Source organism: Pungitius pungitius, chromosome 9, assembly GCF_949316345.1.
Source record: "Pungitius pungitius chromosome 9, fPunPun2.1, whole genome shotgun sequence".
Classification (NCBI taxonomy): Eukaryota; Metazoa; Chordata; class Actinopteri; order Perciformes; family Gasterosteidae; genus Pungitius; species Pungitius pungitius.
The window spans coordinates 19516497-19533098 of record NC_084908.1 but is presented as its reverse complement, the minus strand read 5'-3'; the positions used below and the strand labels follow the sequence as shown (position 1 = coordinate 19533098).

Genomic DNA, 16602 nt, shown 5'->3' with positions numbered 1-16602 from the left:
GGGAGGTTTACATTTTGTCAAAGTAAATAAAGCTGTCAGACAGATGTAGTGCAATAAAGAGTTAAATACTATTTAACTCTTGGTTGTAATAGTGTAGAAGTACCCGGGTACATATGTAATAAATGCACATGTGAATGTACTTCGCGACTGAAGACGACGTTACCTGTTAAACGCGGAAGGTTTAGAGGAACCGAACAGCCCAGCGGAGAGCCCACCTGTCACCGCGGTGCATGCTGGGGGACATCGAGGCAGGGCAGCAGCAGCAGCAGCAGCCGGCTGACTCAACCTTCAGTTTTCACTCTCAGCGCCCCGCCGCCGTCCGAACGGATCAATCCGACCACGCGTGGACGGGGCTCTCTTTGACTGAGTCATGGACGTCAGCGGACAGCATCTCGCGGTGAGCTCACCTGCTTTCTTTTGGGGATCTAGGACACCTGCTGCCAAACGCCCGGGACGGATGATGGAGATCGGCTAAAGCTAAAGCTAGCCGGACGCTCTGTTGCCTGTTGTTGTCGTTGGCTGTTAGCTGTTAGCTAGCTGCGTAGTTAGCCCAAGTGGTGGACTTCGCTTTGCTTGGAACTTGTGTGACGCGGTTGCCTTCGCGAGCCTTCGCACACCTGCGGCGGTCGTTCAGTAATAGAAATACAAACCACCCGTTGACGTGTCATTACACCAATTGGACGTCAACTGGTAACGTCGCTCATTAATTAGCTTGGCTATTCTACTCAGGCAAGCTAAGCTAAGCTAAGCTACCCTGCCGTTACACCCTATCACCGCGAAGTGTATCGGCCTCGTAGTTAAATCGCATTCCGTCTAGTCGAAGCTAACGTAGCTGTTAGCTTCCTGTCAAACGAACCGGAGTCTGGTCGTTTTTCTTTTAGATCTGGCCTGATAACTTCACTGGGATGTCTGGTTTCCACTGTGCTAAGGCTGGCATCCGAGCGTCTGTTAGCCGGCTAAGCTAGCTAGGTGCCTACTGAATTGGCTTCGTTAGCTTCGTCTAAAACGTCAACCAAGTGAGGAAAATGTGTGAAACTTTGGCTCAACTCAAGAGAGCGCCGGAAGTGCCGAGTGCTATTTAGTGTGTCGATTAATGAACAGGACGCTAACCTTGTCACGAAGGTGACAACTCGTCTTCATAGAGAAGTTGACACGCTGCGTTTTCCAATACACTAACTTATAGACGCAGCTATTTTGTTCTACTTTACGGGTCTCTTTGGGTAACTTTGTGAATTCTCCAATGCAGTCTTACGTCACTTTATCTTAACCTTCGTTTAAACCGTATGCGGGGAAGCTGTGAAGAGGCTGGATACGGGATTACCGAACAGTTAAATACAAGCAACTCCAGCTTTTTGAAGGAGGAACGTGGCAGGGCAAACCACCTTTAGTTGTTTGGTTGGGTGACTGGTCTTTCTGGCCCTGCATGTCTGCAGCCCAACCAGCAGCCTGGGTGTAAACATCCAGGTATTCAGGGAGATAAGGCCGACAGAGGAAGTACACGTAGCCGCCCACAGGTTCCAGCTCTCTGAGAGGTTCCTCATTTCCCTCATTTCCAGCTGGGTCTCTCTCGCGATTTCATGCCTGCAACTTTTCGGTTGTGATTTCCTAATTACTTCTTATGCAGCTTCCCTTTAAGACCTTTCAGTTTTTTCTTCAGCGATGGCTCGCAGAGGATTTGAACGTACCGTGCATTGTTTAAGGAAATAGGTCACTGATTCCAAAAGGCTAGTTCATGTTGCTGGTTAAACAAATACTCCCATGTGACACTGTGGTTGTTTTTCTGAAGGCTTGACGAGTTTTTTTGTGATTCTAATGATATGAAACTACTGTCAACACATAAACAGAGATAAGGCTTTTAGGAGCACACCCAGGAAGACATTCACAACAGTTTAGTACATGGAAACAGTCTCTGATCTGGATCAGGAGCCGTTTTGGCCTCCAAAAACGTGCAAGAAAGACTTGAGTAGAGAATGTGAAACATCTAATGGTCAGTAATCATTCTGGAGTAGAGTCAGAAGATGCAGACCTGAAGCATGGTTTATGTTGACATTGATTGTTTAGTGTCACCTCGGTTTTTCATTGACACTTTATTACCGTCAATTTGCCTCCAATCAGCCCACTTGTAGCTCAGTAATCCGATTGCTGATTATCTGTGACTTGTTTGTGACGGTGTCTCAGGTGTAGCCGGGGCGGATTCGTGAGAGAAGCATGGAGCCGGATGTGATCCGCATGTACTCGTCCTCCCCGCCCCCCATGGAGGACGGCGCGGACGAGGACGACAACGAGTTCGGGGACTTCGGCACCTTCTCCAGCGTCCCGAACAGCGTCAGCTTCACAGAGTTCGACACCCCGACCACTTTCAACCAGTCCCGAGCTCTGAGCGCCACCTCCCCGCCCGAGATCCTCCACGCCAGAGGGGGGGCACGGTTCAGCCACGGCTCCTCCAACGGCCCCCGCGACGACCTGTCCAAGGCTAATGGCGTTGTGCCGGCGGGCCGCCTGGGCGGCGGCGTCCCCCCGGGACGAACTGAGATGAAGAAGGTCCCCTCTGGGTTGCCGGGGGGCGTCACGGCGAGCGGCGGCGAGTCCGCCGACTGCAACGGCGGCGGCACGGAGGTGCTAACTAACGGGTTTGCGACCTCCGATGTCCAGGGAAGCCCCCCCTTGCACAATTCTGTCCCCTCGCACACAAAAGGAATGTCCACCGAGGACACGGGCATCGTCCCAGAGGACGACTTTGCTGACTTTGCTGCTTTTTCCAACGCCGAGGGACACCTCAGCCCGGGGGCCGGCGAGGACTCGGACAATCCGGCCCGCCGCGACGAGCACTGCGACACAGAGCAGGCGTCAGAGGACAATGTCAGGGACAATGTCAGGGACAATGTCAAAGACGCACACAGAACTGGAGCCAACTCCTCCGGCTGTGATTCCTTATCTGATCACGCCGAGGCCCCCGGCGGCTCGTGCAACACGGACCGGGGCCCTGAGGACGAGGGCCGGGGCCCTGAGGACGAGGGCCGGGGCCCTGAGGACGAGGACCGGGGCCCTGAGGACGAGGGCCGGGTTTCTCCCGCGGATGCCGGGTCCCCACGAGGGGACGCTGCCTCGGAGCCGGTTTGCACTCCCAGGCCGCCCCCTCCGGACGGGGACGACCCCGAGGGCGACCTCTCGCCGGACTGCGAGGCGGGAGAGTCTGACGGGAAGTGCTCTGGCAACGAGACGGAGACCGAAACGGAGACGTCGCTGGGCCGGCCGCTGTCGACGGACGCTCTGGAGGAGTTTGGCGACATGAGCACGACGGGCTCCGTTCCGTCTCCGCCCCTCCAGGGCGAGAGCGCCACACCGGCCGACCACAGCCAGGAGGAGGGGGAGGAGGGGGAGGGGGGGGAGGAGGACGACTTTGGGGACTTCGGGGACTCGTTCGGCGGTCAGGGCTTCGACCAGCCTTTGGACTTCGGCCGGCCGGCGGTGCGCTGCGGGTCGAACAGCCCCGACGCCGCTGCTCAGGAAACCACAAACGATGAAGACGACTTCGGCGACTTCAACTCGCCCAAATTTCACGCCAGCGTAAAGGATGCAGAGGGCGGCGCCGAGTTCGCTGACTTCCCCGCTAGCGACAGTTTTGGGAATTTCAACTCGGCGGCTGACGGCGCAGACGGGGAGGCGGGCGCAGGGTGGAGCGCCTTCGGGGAGCAGCAGCATCCGCAGGTGGAGGAGCAGCAGCAGGAGGAGGAGGAGGAGGAGTCCTGGGCTGCGTTCAGCGAGGACCAGAGCGTCGCTCCTCCTGCTGAGAGGAGAGTGGAGGGGGGGGAGGAGGAAGAAGAGGAGGAAGAGGAGTGGCATGAGAGTGAACTTCAAGCAGTCAGCGAGGAAACCAGCAGGACGGGCCGACACCCGGTAAGAACTGGAAATAAACTGGTCAGACTGGGAGCGATTAGATGGGATCGTTTAACCTCTGACTGTTATTTATTCTACATGAAGTTCTGCTTCCTGCTAAACGAGGACGGTTCTTCTTTAGAGAAAGTGTTTAAATCATTTTCTTGTGTTTGTTCATATTTCAACAACAGTTGCACTGAAACCTCCCGTCTCCCATGGGGGGGGTTTCCCAGTAGAACCAGTGTAGCGGGGAGGTGGGCTGTAGGAGTCCCATCGAACTCACCATCTCTTCCTCCCTGTTATGGGACGTTTTCTTTTTTTTTACCCAAGCTTTAATTTGTTAAACTTTTTTTTTTTTTTAAACTCTTTGACCATAGCAACATTTCTATTCTTTTCTATACTTTAAAGGTGAGCAGGAGACCTTTTTATATGTTTATATCCCAGATTAAAGAAAAGCAATAAATCCGACCCTGTCAAAGCGACCTGAGAGGGGAAAGAACAGCTTGAACGTCTGTTTCCTGCAGGCGACGCTGTCGAGCCGCCTGGAGAAGCTGTTCCAGGGCAGCTTCCCCCGGACCGCCGCCCCCCCGCCTGTGGAGGACGAGGTGGCGTCCCTGAGGATCCTGCTGGGGCCGCCGCAGGACAAACCTCAGCCGGGGGCCGAGGAGGAGCAGCAGCAGGAGGAGGAGGAGGAGGAGGAGGAGACGTTGCCAGGCAACCGGTGAGTTGCTCTGCGTGTTCTATTGGAAACGGGTCGGCTGCGTTTAGAGTCTCTTGAATCGTCTCCCGCGTCTCTCAGGTCCGCGCGGCGCGGCGTGTGGATGCAGCTCCAGGACGTCCACGAGGCCGTCGGCCTCCGATACCAGTGGGGGGGCTCCTACTGCAACAAAGCGCTGCTCTGCTGCCTCGGCATCGACACCCGCAACATTGTGAGCGTCCCGCCGTCAGCGTTCTTCAAACGGTCTCTTTTTTTACTGTTCTAACCTGCTGCTTTTAACGCGTGCAGCTGTTCACGGGGCAGAAGAAGCAGCCGGTCATCGTGCCCATGTACGCCGCCAGCCTGGTGAGTGGCCCCCCCCCCGCCGCCGCCGCCTCATGCGCTTGTTGCCGTGGCGCCCGCGTTTCCTCTTATTCCTTTTGATGTTTGTGTTTTCAGGGGATGCTGGAACCAACCAAAGAGCCCGTGAAGCCCGTCTCCGCAGCGGAGATGATCGCCTCTATAGCCCAGGCGCCTCCAGTGGCCCCCGAGACCAGCTCCTGTCTCTCGGACGCAGTCCAGGTGAGAGAGCCCCCCCCCCCCCCGCCCCCCACAGAGCGCCCACTGAAGAGCCTCAGTGTGCCGTATGAACTGACTGTTTGACTGTCTGTCTGTGTCCCCCCCAGCAGGAGGCGCTCCCCCCCGTCCAGTTTGACTGGAGCAGCAGTGGCCTTACCAACCCCCTGGACGGTATGTCCCCCCCCCCCTCCACCCCCCCTCTCCTTACGCCGCGTCTGCTGTCCTCTTAATATCCTCCCACTTTGCTAACCGCTCTGCCCGTTTCCTTGAAGTCTGTCGACTCTTCAGTTGTTGTTGTTGTTGTTGTTTCTCGCACATTGTTGGATTCTAGATTGTAGATGCTTATAAAACAACAACAACTTTCTTTAAAGTAAAAATCCACAGTAAACAGACGAGATTCATCTGAAGAAGCGAAGCAGCATAAAATAACATGAAGTCAAACTCTGTGGATCTTTCCTTTTAAAGCCAGTCTGACGTTTAGGGGATTCTGATCACTGACCCTGCTGCATGTTTTCTGGTTTCCTCTCTCTCTCGCCCTCTCTCGCCCTCTCTCGCCCTCTCTCGCCCTCTCCCTCTCTCTCGCCCTCCCTCGTGTCTCTTTAACCTCGCCGAGCAGCGAGCGGAGGCTCGTCTCTGTTAAACCTGGATTTCTTTGGTCCGGTGGAGGATTCAGGCTCCAGCAGCTCGCCCTCCATCCCAGGTCAGCCTCCTCGGCTCGGCGCGCTCCTTCCCGACTCCTCCCCTTTCGCGTGGGAGGAGTCGCGCTCACAACTTTGGAATTTGGAGTTTATTGACGAGCAGGTTTTCACATGCGAGGAATTTGAGTTTCGGGGGGGGTTACAATAAATGTCGTAACAGAAGAATTACAAATAGTGCCTTTTTTTTTTTTTTTTTAATAAAAATTTATGGCGCTTTAAAAGCTTCTCAAAAAGCACTTTACATTTAAAAAAGAAACGAAAGAAAGACAATAAAAAAGGCGGAGTGATGAGATGAGTGTAACGAACTTCAAAATAAGAGCCTTTTTCATTTTGTTAGCTGCTCTCCTGAGTTCTTTAGTTCTGACGCCTCTTTCCTCGTCTCCCGGTCCCAGGAGTCGACCCGGAGCTCTACGAGCTGACCACGGCCAAGATGGACTCCGGCGGCTCGGGCAGCCGCGTGGCGGACGCCTTTGCCCGCCTCATGTCCACCATGGAGAAGACCAGCACCTCCACCAGGTCAGAGGTCAAAGCGGGGGAACACGTGCGTGGCTTATTGACCATCGGACCTCGGATGATAGTGGCTATTAAGTGGTTTTCTACTTCCTGTTTGACAGGAAGCCGAGGAAAGAGGAGAACCTGAGCGAGGAGGCGGCCAAAGTGATCGCGCGTCTGCCCGACCTCTCCTTCATGCAGGCCAAGGTGCTGATGTTCCCCGCCACGCTGACGCCGCTCAGCTGCCAGGCCACTGCGGACTGAAGCCCCGCCCACTGGCCCCGCCCACTGGCCCCTCCCGCCGACTGGGTCCATCTTAAGTTTTTTTTTCTTCTTGTTGCATTTTAGTTCTCCCCCTCTCTATACTATTTTTTTTTTAATTTAGTTTTATTTATTTGCTCTTTTTCTTTTTATATAAGTGAAGCATTTACAGGAAACGGCGCGGAGAGCTGAGCCGACGACCTGCACATCTAACGGGGAAAAAGGAGATTAATTAATTTATAGAGTGGATAATTTATAGTGGAAGGTGTAGACGCGTGAGCCGCTCGTATCTAGAAGAATCATCGTGTACATAATCAGGGATTAAATGTTTATATTCCTTTATTTTTGTTCTGTTTTTAATTCCGAATGATTCTTCGGATGGTTTTTGCGTCTCTGTGGTGTGAAGGAAACACTAGCTGAAGCTCTTTGAATCAAAAATGAAGTGGAATACATGTAAAGCTTAAATTAATACACTTATAAACATCTATGAAATCTCTCTCTCTATATATAAATATATATTTATCGACTTGAAACCACACTGCCTGCAAAATCCAGCTGAATGTTTCTGTCCCCTCGTCTCGTTTGAAGGCCTCAGTTTTCATCTTTTGATTTTACTCTTTTCTTTAACCGCTCGGTCTTTTCTTTTCGGTAATTTAACGCGTCTTTTTTAAACTTAACTTAAGCCCCCCCCCTCACTGCTACCGTCTCTGGGATGCAGGTTGTCTTTGTTTTTATTTGTCTTCCTCGTTTGTGTCCTTTTTTTCCTCTTTTCTTTTTTGAGGTGTGAAAACAAGTGTTTTTTTGTTGTTGTTGTTGTTTTTTGGTTTAAACCACTGAGACTTTCTGCAGTGAAGGTCGACTCATCAGAAGGGAATCAAGGGACCAATTTCGTGTGTGTGTGTGTGTGTGTGTGTGTGTGTGTGTGTGTGTGTGTGTGTGTGTGTGTGTGTGTGTGTGTGTGTGTGTGTGTGTGTGTGTGTGTGTGTGTGTGTGTGTGTGTGTGTGTGTGTGTGTGTGTGTGTGTGTGTGTGTGTGTGTGTGTGTGTGTGTGTGTGTGTGTGTGTGTGTGTGTGTGTGTGTGTGTGTGTGTGTGTGTGTGTGTGTGTGTGTGTGTGTGTGTGTGTGTGACATGAAGGGCCTTCTTGTTTGCTTTGCTCTGTTTCCTCATACTACTGTCGGCCCGTCTCCCAGGAGGATTTTGCACATTGTAAAGATGAAATGGATGTAATCATAGTTCACTGTGGCTTTAGACTGTACAGTGACAACTATGGACTGTAAAATGTACGGGAAAGTTCCTATGGAAAAAAACTGAATCACTTGAAGAGCCTGTCAAAAGGTTATCGTGCATGCCCGGGTTCTTTTGAGACTAAGTGTGTAAATTTTACTTTTAGTGTACACAAGAAATTAAAATAGTTATCTTCTCTGCTTGTTTCTGTTTCTTTTGCAATGAGGGAACGTTTTCATCCCCTGAATAAATAAACCTATAAAATAAAGGTTTTTAAGGGAGCTGTGTGGCAGCTGCAGAGTGGTGCTGAAAACCTTTATTCTATTATTCTATAACCTGTATTCTATTGCAAATTTGTTTTTATCACCCTTTGTTTAAAATTAGAATTAAAAGGACAAAAATTCACTACTATTAAGATATTTCATTTTCATATTTTGAAAATATGAAGCAAAAAGATTAATTTAAATTATTTGATGAACCAGAAACAAAGATAAATAAAGGACTGACGAGACAAATAGGAGAATCCTCATTTAATGTAGAAAATAAAATTACTAACATTCATAGATAATTCTCAGAAGGGAAATGTCATATTGCATAGGACAAGGCACAGAGTCATGTGACCTCTAACTCCTCCCCTTCTGTTAATGTCCAGTCAAAAACATAAAAAGCTCCTTTAGCCACAGAAGTGCTTCAAACCGACAGAAATAATTAGGACAAAAATAACATTTGGTGTGATGAGAATCAACATTTCCTTTCATTCTGGAGAGAAAGAACAAGAATTTAGTTTGAGTGTAATCGTCTGATTTGACAGTAAAAAGGTATTTTGGATGCTCATGATACAAATAGTAATAAACCTTTTATCCATCTGCAAGTCACCGTCTTTATTACATTGTGATTCACAGCAGGTCGAGGCTCAATAAAAATAGTTTAAACACTTTGTAATTAGTGGCGTGAAACAGCTGCAGGAAGATCCTAAAAAAACAAAAATAACAACAATGGGTTGAATTAGTAAAAAAGAGACTATGAATACTTGTAGAATAGATGTAGAATAAAAACAATATCATGTATAAAAACAACCATACTGGTTACATACCAGGTCCTACTGGTGACAACCTGCTGTTACATCATCTGTCCAGCAGGTGGAGACACAGGTGTTTTTAAAAAGACTCACATCTGGATTCAGCTTTAATCCTCACACATCAGGACCCGATTGATCCGTCTACGACAAACAAAACATTCCGAAAGAAAATAAGGCCCAGTGTTCATTCACATATAACTCTGCTCAAATCCTAAAGTATATTTTACATAGTATTAAAAAAAATTAAAAACCAAATCATTTATTAAATGACGGTACATTTGAGGGGAGATTCTCCACCAAAACTGCCTCTTGAGTCCATTGAGAAGTCGGCTTTTGTTTGGATTTATCCTTTTAAAGAATAGATGTTGTGTACAAACTAAATATTAGTGTCAGGAGTCACAATAAATACTCACACAGCCGAGAGATAATAAATAAACCTCACAGCTTCAGGGCTTAAAGCAGGAGCTGCTGCTTTGGTTGAGTCGAATGTGACCAAAAACACGTTAGACTGAAGGCAAATTTGCATTTTTTTTAGCTCTATGTCGAAATGTCTAACGTTATTAGTATCTATCTACTAAAGGTTTGTTTTAATATTCATTGGCAGATTGTTGACCTGCTAGTTTAGCTCAGAAATGAACTCAACCAATGAGATTTTCTCCTCTTCGTGCTTCTAAAAGCTACAAATTGTTTTTGACATCTTTTCAAATCCAACTAAAGAAAGAAAGAAGCTTCCATTGACGCGTTTGTTGCTTTTTAAAAAGACTTTCACACTGGAATCTATTTCGCCGGATGAGCTGCGTGTTGAAATGGTTTTAAATGAAGAATTGAAGGTTATTGAACTAGACGAGTAGATCGAGGTTTTTTTAAAAAAAAGGCACAGGATCGGTTTGTTTTCACGAACGCTGAGGAGACGTTTTCATTCTCAGAGACATGCAGAAACGACTCGTCTCCTTTCTTACAATTTCTCGGACGGCGGTTAAAATAAAAAAGAAAAAAAAAGGACGCTGCTTCACGCCACAAGTCACCAGAGGTCACCAGAGGTCACCAAAGCTTCTAATACGTTCACTCAGTGGTAAAGCTGCTAAACGCTGTAAACGCTGTGAGCCAGCACTCCCCCCCCCTCTCCTCACCCCCCTCCCACCTTGGATCCTCCAGTGAGTGAAGCTGTGAAACTGTACATGAATGAAGAAAAGTCATAAAAAGTTCCTCTCAGCTGCCCACCAGCACCTCCATGATGTGGTCCAGCTCGGCCAGGTCCATTTTAAAAGGCGGGCTCTGGGCGCCGCCCCCCGCCCCCCCGTAACCCGACATCGACATGGACCGCACCAGGTCGTCCGCCATCCCGCCGGGAGCCATCTTGGACGGCGGCGTGCCCGGCGGAGGCGGGCAGGGCCCGAGGTCGTACATGGACGTGTCAATGTCTGTGAAGAGGACGTCGTCCAGAGCGAAGTCCGTCAGGAAGGAGCCCGGGGAGGGAGGAGGAGGAGGAGGAGGAGGAGGAGGAGGAGGGAGAGGCTTCTCCAACCTGCTCTCCACCTCCTGGAAGCCGCGCTCCTCCTCCTTCACGACCACATCAAACTGGGCAAGAGGTGGAGACGGCGGGCCGGAGGAGGAGGAGGAGGAGGGGCAGAGCTCCTCGATCTCCTCCAGCGCCGAGGAGAAGCTGTCTTTGGGCGACGGCGAGGGCGGCGGCCTCGGGGAGTGGTTGGGGCGGTGCTGGGTGGCGGTGGGGGAGGGCGGCGGCGGCAGGGTGAAGAACATGGGCAGGTCCTCCTCCAGCAGCGAGGCGGGAGTCAGGCAGGAGTCCAGCGCCGTGAGCGGCGACGACAGGATGCTGAAGGAGGCGGGGGGAGGCGGAGCCTGTCGGTAGCCTTCGTCCTCGCAGACGGCGGCGGCGGCGGAGGACGCGGCGGCTGGCGGCGCGGCCGAGAAGAAGAGGGCGCCGACGCCCCCCTCCTGCCTGAAGTCGTCGTGGATGCGGCGGACGACGTTGTTGATGAGGACGCGGCGCCGCAGGCCGAGGCCGCCGCCCCTCCGGGGGCCGTACAGCTTCACGAGGGACACGTTGAGGACGGTCTGCCGCTGCAGCGTGAAGGACGCGTGGGACATGGCGCCGGCCGGCGCGGGACGCCGCGCTTCCTCCGGGGCGTCGTCATCCTCGTCCCGCCTGCGCTTCACCCCGAGGCCCAACATGGATCTGAGGAGAGAGGAACGCCGTCAGAGGGAGACATTTGGAACACGAAGGTTCACTCTGCGCCTCTGAAACCAACGTCCACTCGCTGGCAGACACGGCGCCGCCCTGAGGACGGAGGTCCATTCGCCAGAGACAATGATCGACCAAGTCAGCGAGTGAGAAAGGAGTGAGGAAGGAGTGAGGAAGGAGTGAGGAAGGAGTCAGGAAGGAGTGAGGAAGGAGTGAGGAAAGAGTCAGGAAGGAGTGAGGAAGGAGTGAGGAAGGAGTCAGGAAGGAGTGAGGAAGGAGTGAGGAAGGAGTCAGGAAGGAGTCAGGAAGGAGTGAGGAAGGAGTGAGGAAGGAGTGAGGAAGGAGTGAGTTCTTGATCTGCGGTTTGGGGCGTTTTCGTATTCCGTCACTTGAAAGATGGGCCTCCACAGATGTAAATGTTTTGATAGAACCAAACCGCTGGAATGTTGTATGGAGCAAAACCAGAACAAAACAGGGAATAAAAGATATGACGGAGAAGGGTGGAGATCACCTGAAGATCACGTAAGATCAAGCAGGTAAATTCCTTCATTTAAAACCTTAAACTAAAAGTGCTCAGACTGCAGTAAAATCCTCCCGATACAAACGGAATTACATGAGAAAAGTCACATTTTTCCAAGAAGAAGTGTCTTAAGAAGTGTGTTTGTGGGTGTGTCTCTGTATCCGTGTGTGTGTGTATCTGTGTGTGTGTGTGTGTGTGTGTGTGTCAGCTGACCTGCTCCCATGTGAGCCGTAGTCAGCTGATCACCTTCTGACTCCCTGAACAAAACACAGGAAACAGGCGACTTCCATCCTGACGACACACACACACACACACACACACACACACACACTCACACACACTCACACTCACACACACACACACACACACACACACACACACACGAGCTGAAGATCCCCACGCTGCTGTTGTTTCTGGGGTTTTTTCTAAACTAGTGACTAATCAGCCTAAAACATGAAATATCTGAGTCATGACCTTTATGTAAATGTCGAGGTCACGACTCAGACTCTCTGCAACAAAACTTTGTCCCTCAACAAACCACCAGTGCTGCAGCTTTTCAAAAAGGTCGTCGTACACATCAGTCGCTCCTTTCCTTCTGAACTATGCAGCAGAATAACAGTATCATAGTGCTGGTGGCGGCAGCTGTTGTGCTGGGGATCTGCTGGATTTGAACCCGTGACCTCGATCACTCGGCCAAAAGGCGTCAGAAAGTGCTGACAGAGACTGAATTAAACAGCACACACACACACACACACACACACACACACACACGCCCCCTCCTTACATATGATTATTCATCAGCTCTCCCTCCTCCTCCTCCTCCTTCTCCTACTTTAAACCCATGCGGGGCCCCTCAGAGGGGCCATCTGCTCCGACACCCCGAGAGGACGAGGAGAGGCGGTGACAGGGCGAGAGACACAGGAACAGACAGAGAGAGAGAGAGAGAGAGAGAGAGAGAGAGAGAGAGAGAGACATGCTTCCTCCCCCACGTCTGATACTTGACTTCTGAAGGCTCCAGTGAACACACTGCGAATCCTCACCAATCAAAAACGGTTTCTTGTGGCTGACTTCGGATCAGCTGGCTGAAGTTCAAATATGTCCCACTCCCCCCCCCCTCCCTCTTTACCCCCCCCCCGTCCCTCCCTCCCTCTTTACTCCCCCTCTGCCAGCTGTCTGTGTGATGAGGTAGAAATCCAAAAATAGTTTCAGAAACGCTGCAGTTGTGGGAAAAGAACGACGGCTCTTTGTGTGGGAGATCTGACGTGCCTGTGTGTGTGTGTGTGTGTGTGTGTGTGTGTGTGTGTGTGTGTGTGTGTGTGTGTGTGTGCGTGTGTGTGTGTGCGTGCGTAGCAGCATACCTTTCCATTGAGTAAACCATTAAATGTGGTGTTGCGTTACGGCCGCTCGGCTCTCGGAGGACGGACTGAGACCTCGGTGAGAACCCATGTGACCACATGACCTCATCACAAGGAGACCTCGGCCTGAAGTACGCGCGAAACTCATCAAGTCAACTCGCTTCCTTTCAGCGTCCTTTGGAGAAACCAAAGTTCTGTCATCAAATGCTTTATTGCCCATAAAGATTTTCAGTTCACTCTGCAAAGATGTTCAGTTTGTGGAATCAGAAAGTTATTAATCAACAAATGACTTCAAACAGTTATGCTAATTCACTCATGTTCACGCTGATCACCTTAAGTTGTTTAATCAATTACTCCAAGATTGACACCATTAACACGGCCATTAATAATTGAATAAACACGATGAACCCCGTCTGAATAAACCCGCGAGCTCGGGTCACGTGACCAAACCAGCGCCGGGTGGACTCTGCAGGTGGGACGTCACAGAAAGACATCGTCCCTGTGACTCTCAGAGACGCCGCGTCCAAAAGCAAGATGGCGACGGCCGAAACGCCAAACTCCAGGCCTTGACCCCCCCCTGCGGACCCCGCCCACTGCGCCCACCTGGTGCACGGCTCCTGCAGTAAATGCATTAGAACGCCATTCTCTGTGTCCCCAGATACTAAAACATGAGAGGAAAAACACCTTTTCATGTTTTTACTTGTATGGTTTGAGGAAAAGGGAAGAAGGTTCAGTACCTGACTGTGTGTGTGTGTGTGTGTGTGTCTGCCCACGCGTTGAGCCTGACATGTAGGAGCACATCTCCGCTGCTGACGGACGCCTTTTAAAGAGACACTTTTCATCTGCTGCACTTCCCAAAAAAACAAAGACGTTCTGTTCAAGTCTTCGGCTTCTTTTCTTCACTTTGTTTTGTTTCTTCATCTCTCAGCTGATGATCTTAAGGTGGACTTCGCAGAATCACATCCGCTGTGAGTCCTGCCAGAGACGCCTCGCTGCAGGACACACACACACACACCTCTGTGTGCGTGTGTGTGTGTGTGTGAGTCATAACGTTCACTGCGCACAGCAGCTGTCACTCAAAGGGGGAAACCACGTGATGCGTCTTTGATCTTTCGGCCTTTCCCTTTGTCACCAATGACTCGTTTCAGAGAACATACGTATAGCGAAGCTTACAGGAAAACTGCCCTGTTTTTTTGTTTCGTTTTACGGGGGTGGGACGGAGCTGGAGGTGCGTTTAAGAAAGAGCAAAGCGAGAGGATTTCATCTAAAAGGAACCCGCCGCCGGGAGAGAAGAGCTGCGATTAAATATTAAACAGGCGAGTGTGGAATCAGCCACAGAGCCGCCGCGCAGGAGGCCGACCCGGGGTCGCGTTTCCGTAGCCGTGTGGCAGTCAGACGCCCCGGCGGCGGGTCAAAGTCTGAGAGTCAAAGTCTGAGAGTGTGCAACTCTGACTTTTTGGGGTCAATGACCGAGCACCTGCAGGATGAGCTGAGGAGCCTCCCACGAGCCTCGGCTGTAGGTCATAGATCACGGCCCTCCAGACGCTCTTCGTGTGGTTTAGGTTTGGTTTTTACCGTACTTACCGTACACCCCCCCCCCCCCTCCTACCCCCCACCCAGATGAAGAAAGCAGGTTATTTCATCACACCTGCTCAGCGCGGCACGTCAGCGGCGGAGAGTCCAACGTCGGAGTGTTACGTCACGCGCGGCAGAGCGCCGATTGTCGGCCCTTTAAACCCTCCGCTCACTATAACCTATAACTTTTAGATAGTATAGTAATAACTTTGAGATTTTAAATCGACTGCAGGCCGGATAAAATCCTTATTTTATAGACAACACGTACTGCTATTTAAAAGGGGGCCACAACATATTGATGGATAATAGAGAAAGTAATTTAAGGCTGTTATTGATCATAATCTAATTCATTAATTAATTGTCCAGTTATTACAGACACCAAAAAAGTGAAAGTGAAACGGAAATGTTAGAAGTATCAGTCTGGCTCTTATAAAAACTTAAAAACATGAATCACTTGAGCAGGACAGGTATGTTTAGTTAATGACGAAGTGCATCTACGTGTAATTAAGTACAATAAGAGGACTATAAACTACATGTTGATTTCCAGAAGCGAGCCACGGAAATGGGAACATTAAAAAGACATCATTTAAAGTTCTCCATCCAACCTCAGACATTGTCACGTAACAGCTCCGTTCAGGGCGCGCTCCCTGCGGCGGGTATTAATCACTAAAGCTGTCAGAGCGGCAGCTGCTCTCCGGGACCCCGCGGGACCCTCCGGACCCTCCGGCTGCTGCTCCGCGCCACCTGCGCCCGCCAACCGGGCTCCCTCGCCCGGCCGCGGCGACCCTCCTGTCCGCCGGCTCTTCGCTCCCCTCTCACGAGTTGACGTAACGTCACTAAAGCCGCTCGCGCTCGCCCCGGGACCCGCCGGGCTGCTCCTGCCGCCTCCCCCCCCCCCTCCCCCCGGTTCCTCCGGGGGGAGGGGGCCCGCGGAGAAGTTACCGAGCGTGAAAAGGTGTTCGGTGTCCCCCGGTCGGTGCCGGCGTGTCACTCACCACATGTAGCTAGTCCCGTCCACGGTCTCCTCTGCGGCATCGGGTGTCGTCGGTGAGGCCGGGAGCGGGAAGCGGCAAGACGGTCAGGAGGAGGAAGAAGAAGGAGAAGATGGAGGATAAAGGCAGCCGTTAGTCCGTTTGTTGGGTTGTGTGAGTGTTACTCGTCGTCGTCCTCCCCCCCCCTCCGCCTCCCAACCCCCGCGGCAGCCTCGAACTCAACACCCATTGAGCTCCGCGCACAATGGCGAAGTGAAGCGGCGGAGCGGCAGGAGGAGGAGGAGCAGGAGGAGGAGGAGGAGGAGGAGATATGTCACAGAGAACCGGCATGAGCTGCTGTTCAAACTACTTCCTGGGATGAACTTCAAAATAAAACCGGTGTCCGGCATTGCGTTTTTTTCTTCAGTTATTTTAGTTTTATGCCAATAAGAAATATTTTGACCAAACAGGATCAAATAAAACTTTCCTCCAGAGCTGTCGACTGTATCCGATGGTCTTCATTGGAGCGCAAATACAAATGGATATGGATAAGTATATTGCATTTGAAAGACTATTCACTGTTAATAAACAATAATATATCTGTAATGCATTGGTAAACCTAAGGGATATTCCTGTAGCAATACAAATACAAAATGAATAAATACAATAGGAAAGTGTGATATGAAAAACATGACATTCAATAGAGCTTGAAGTTTTTAATTCAGCAATTTGTTTACATATTATGTTGCATGGTAAAAGCCAAATCTTGCATTGTATAATACCAAATACTGTATATAACTGTGTTGTGAGGCCCTATAAAAAAAACAAGTAGTCTTTGCGAGGCATATGCAGCTTTTACTTTGAAGGCCAACTAGAATTGCGCAACATCGTCACCTCACCGTGTGGAGCTTGACGCAGCTCCCGCTGGGCCACGCTGACAGAATGATGGTACAGCGTGGGACCTTTTGTGGACACATGACACTTCCACACAGGAGGGCTTGATGAAGATTTTGAAAAATGACGTGAGTCACGAGGACGCCGTGTCACAAGAGTCGCCCAATTCCCACTGGCC

General features: G+C 50.8%; 2 protein-coding genes across 7 annotated transcripts; one reads left to right on the top strand and one right to left on the bottom strand.

Moving 5' to 3' along the window:
* Positions 1–40: 40 nt before the first annotated feature.
* aftpha (aftiphilin a) lies at positions 41–8025 on the top strand. 5 transcript variants are annotated; one of them, XM_037471907.2, is made up of 10 exons: positions 41–397; positions 2179–3897; positions 4401–4597; positions 4676–4805; positions 4883–4939; positions 5033–5155; positions 5263–5323; positions 5769–5852; positions 6243–6366; positions 6465–8025. In XM_037471907.2, the coding sequence occupies exons 2-10, from the start codon at positions 2209–2211 to the stop codon at positions 6604–6606; spliced, it is 2607 nt and encodes an 868-aa protein (XP_037327804.2). In that variant the 5' UTR covers positions 41–397; positions 2179–2208; the 3' UTR covers positions 6607–8025. The 5 variants fall into 5 exon arrangements, with proteins under 5 accessions (XP_037327804.2, XP_037327803.2, XP_037327806.2 ...); XM_037471906.2 differs by having other exon boundaries at positions 43–397; positions 5260–5323; XM_062564259.1 differs by lacking the exon at positions 41–397 and adding an exon at positions 483–1987 and having other exon boundaries at positions 5260–5323.
* Positions 8026–8343: 318 nt separating this feature from the next.
* Positions 8344–15773, bottom strand: LOC134132694 (SERTA domain-containing protein 2-like). 2 transcript variants are annotated; one of them, XM_062564268.1, is made up of 3 exons: positions 15555–15773; positions 12988–13159; positions 8344–11103 (listed from the first exon to the last, which is right to left on the bottom strand). In XM_062564268.1, the coding sequence occupies exons 2-3, from the start codon at positions 13083–13085 to the stop codon at positions 10116–10118; spliced, it is 1086 nt and encodes a 361-aa protein (XP_062420252.1). In that variant the 5' UTR covers positions 13086–13159; positions 15555–15773; the 3' UTR covers positions 8344–10115. The 2 variants fall into 2 exon arrangements, with proteins under 2 accessions (XP_062420252.1, XP_062420253.1); XM_062564269.1 differs by lacking the exon at positions 12988–13159.
* Positions 15774–16602: the final 829 nt, after the last annotated feature.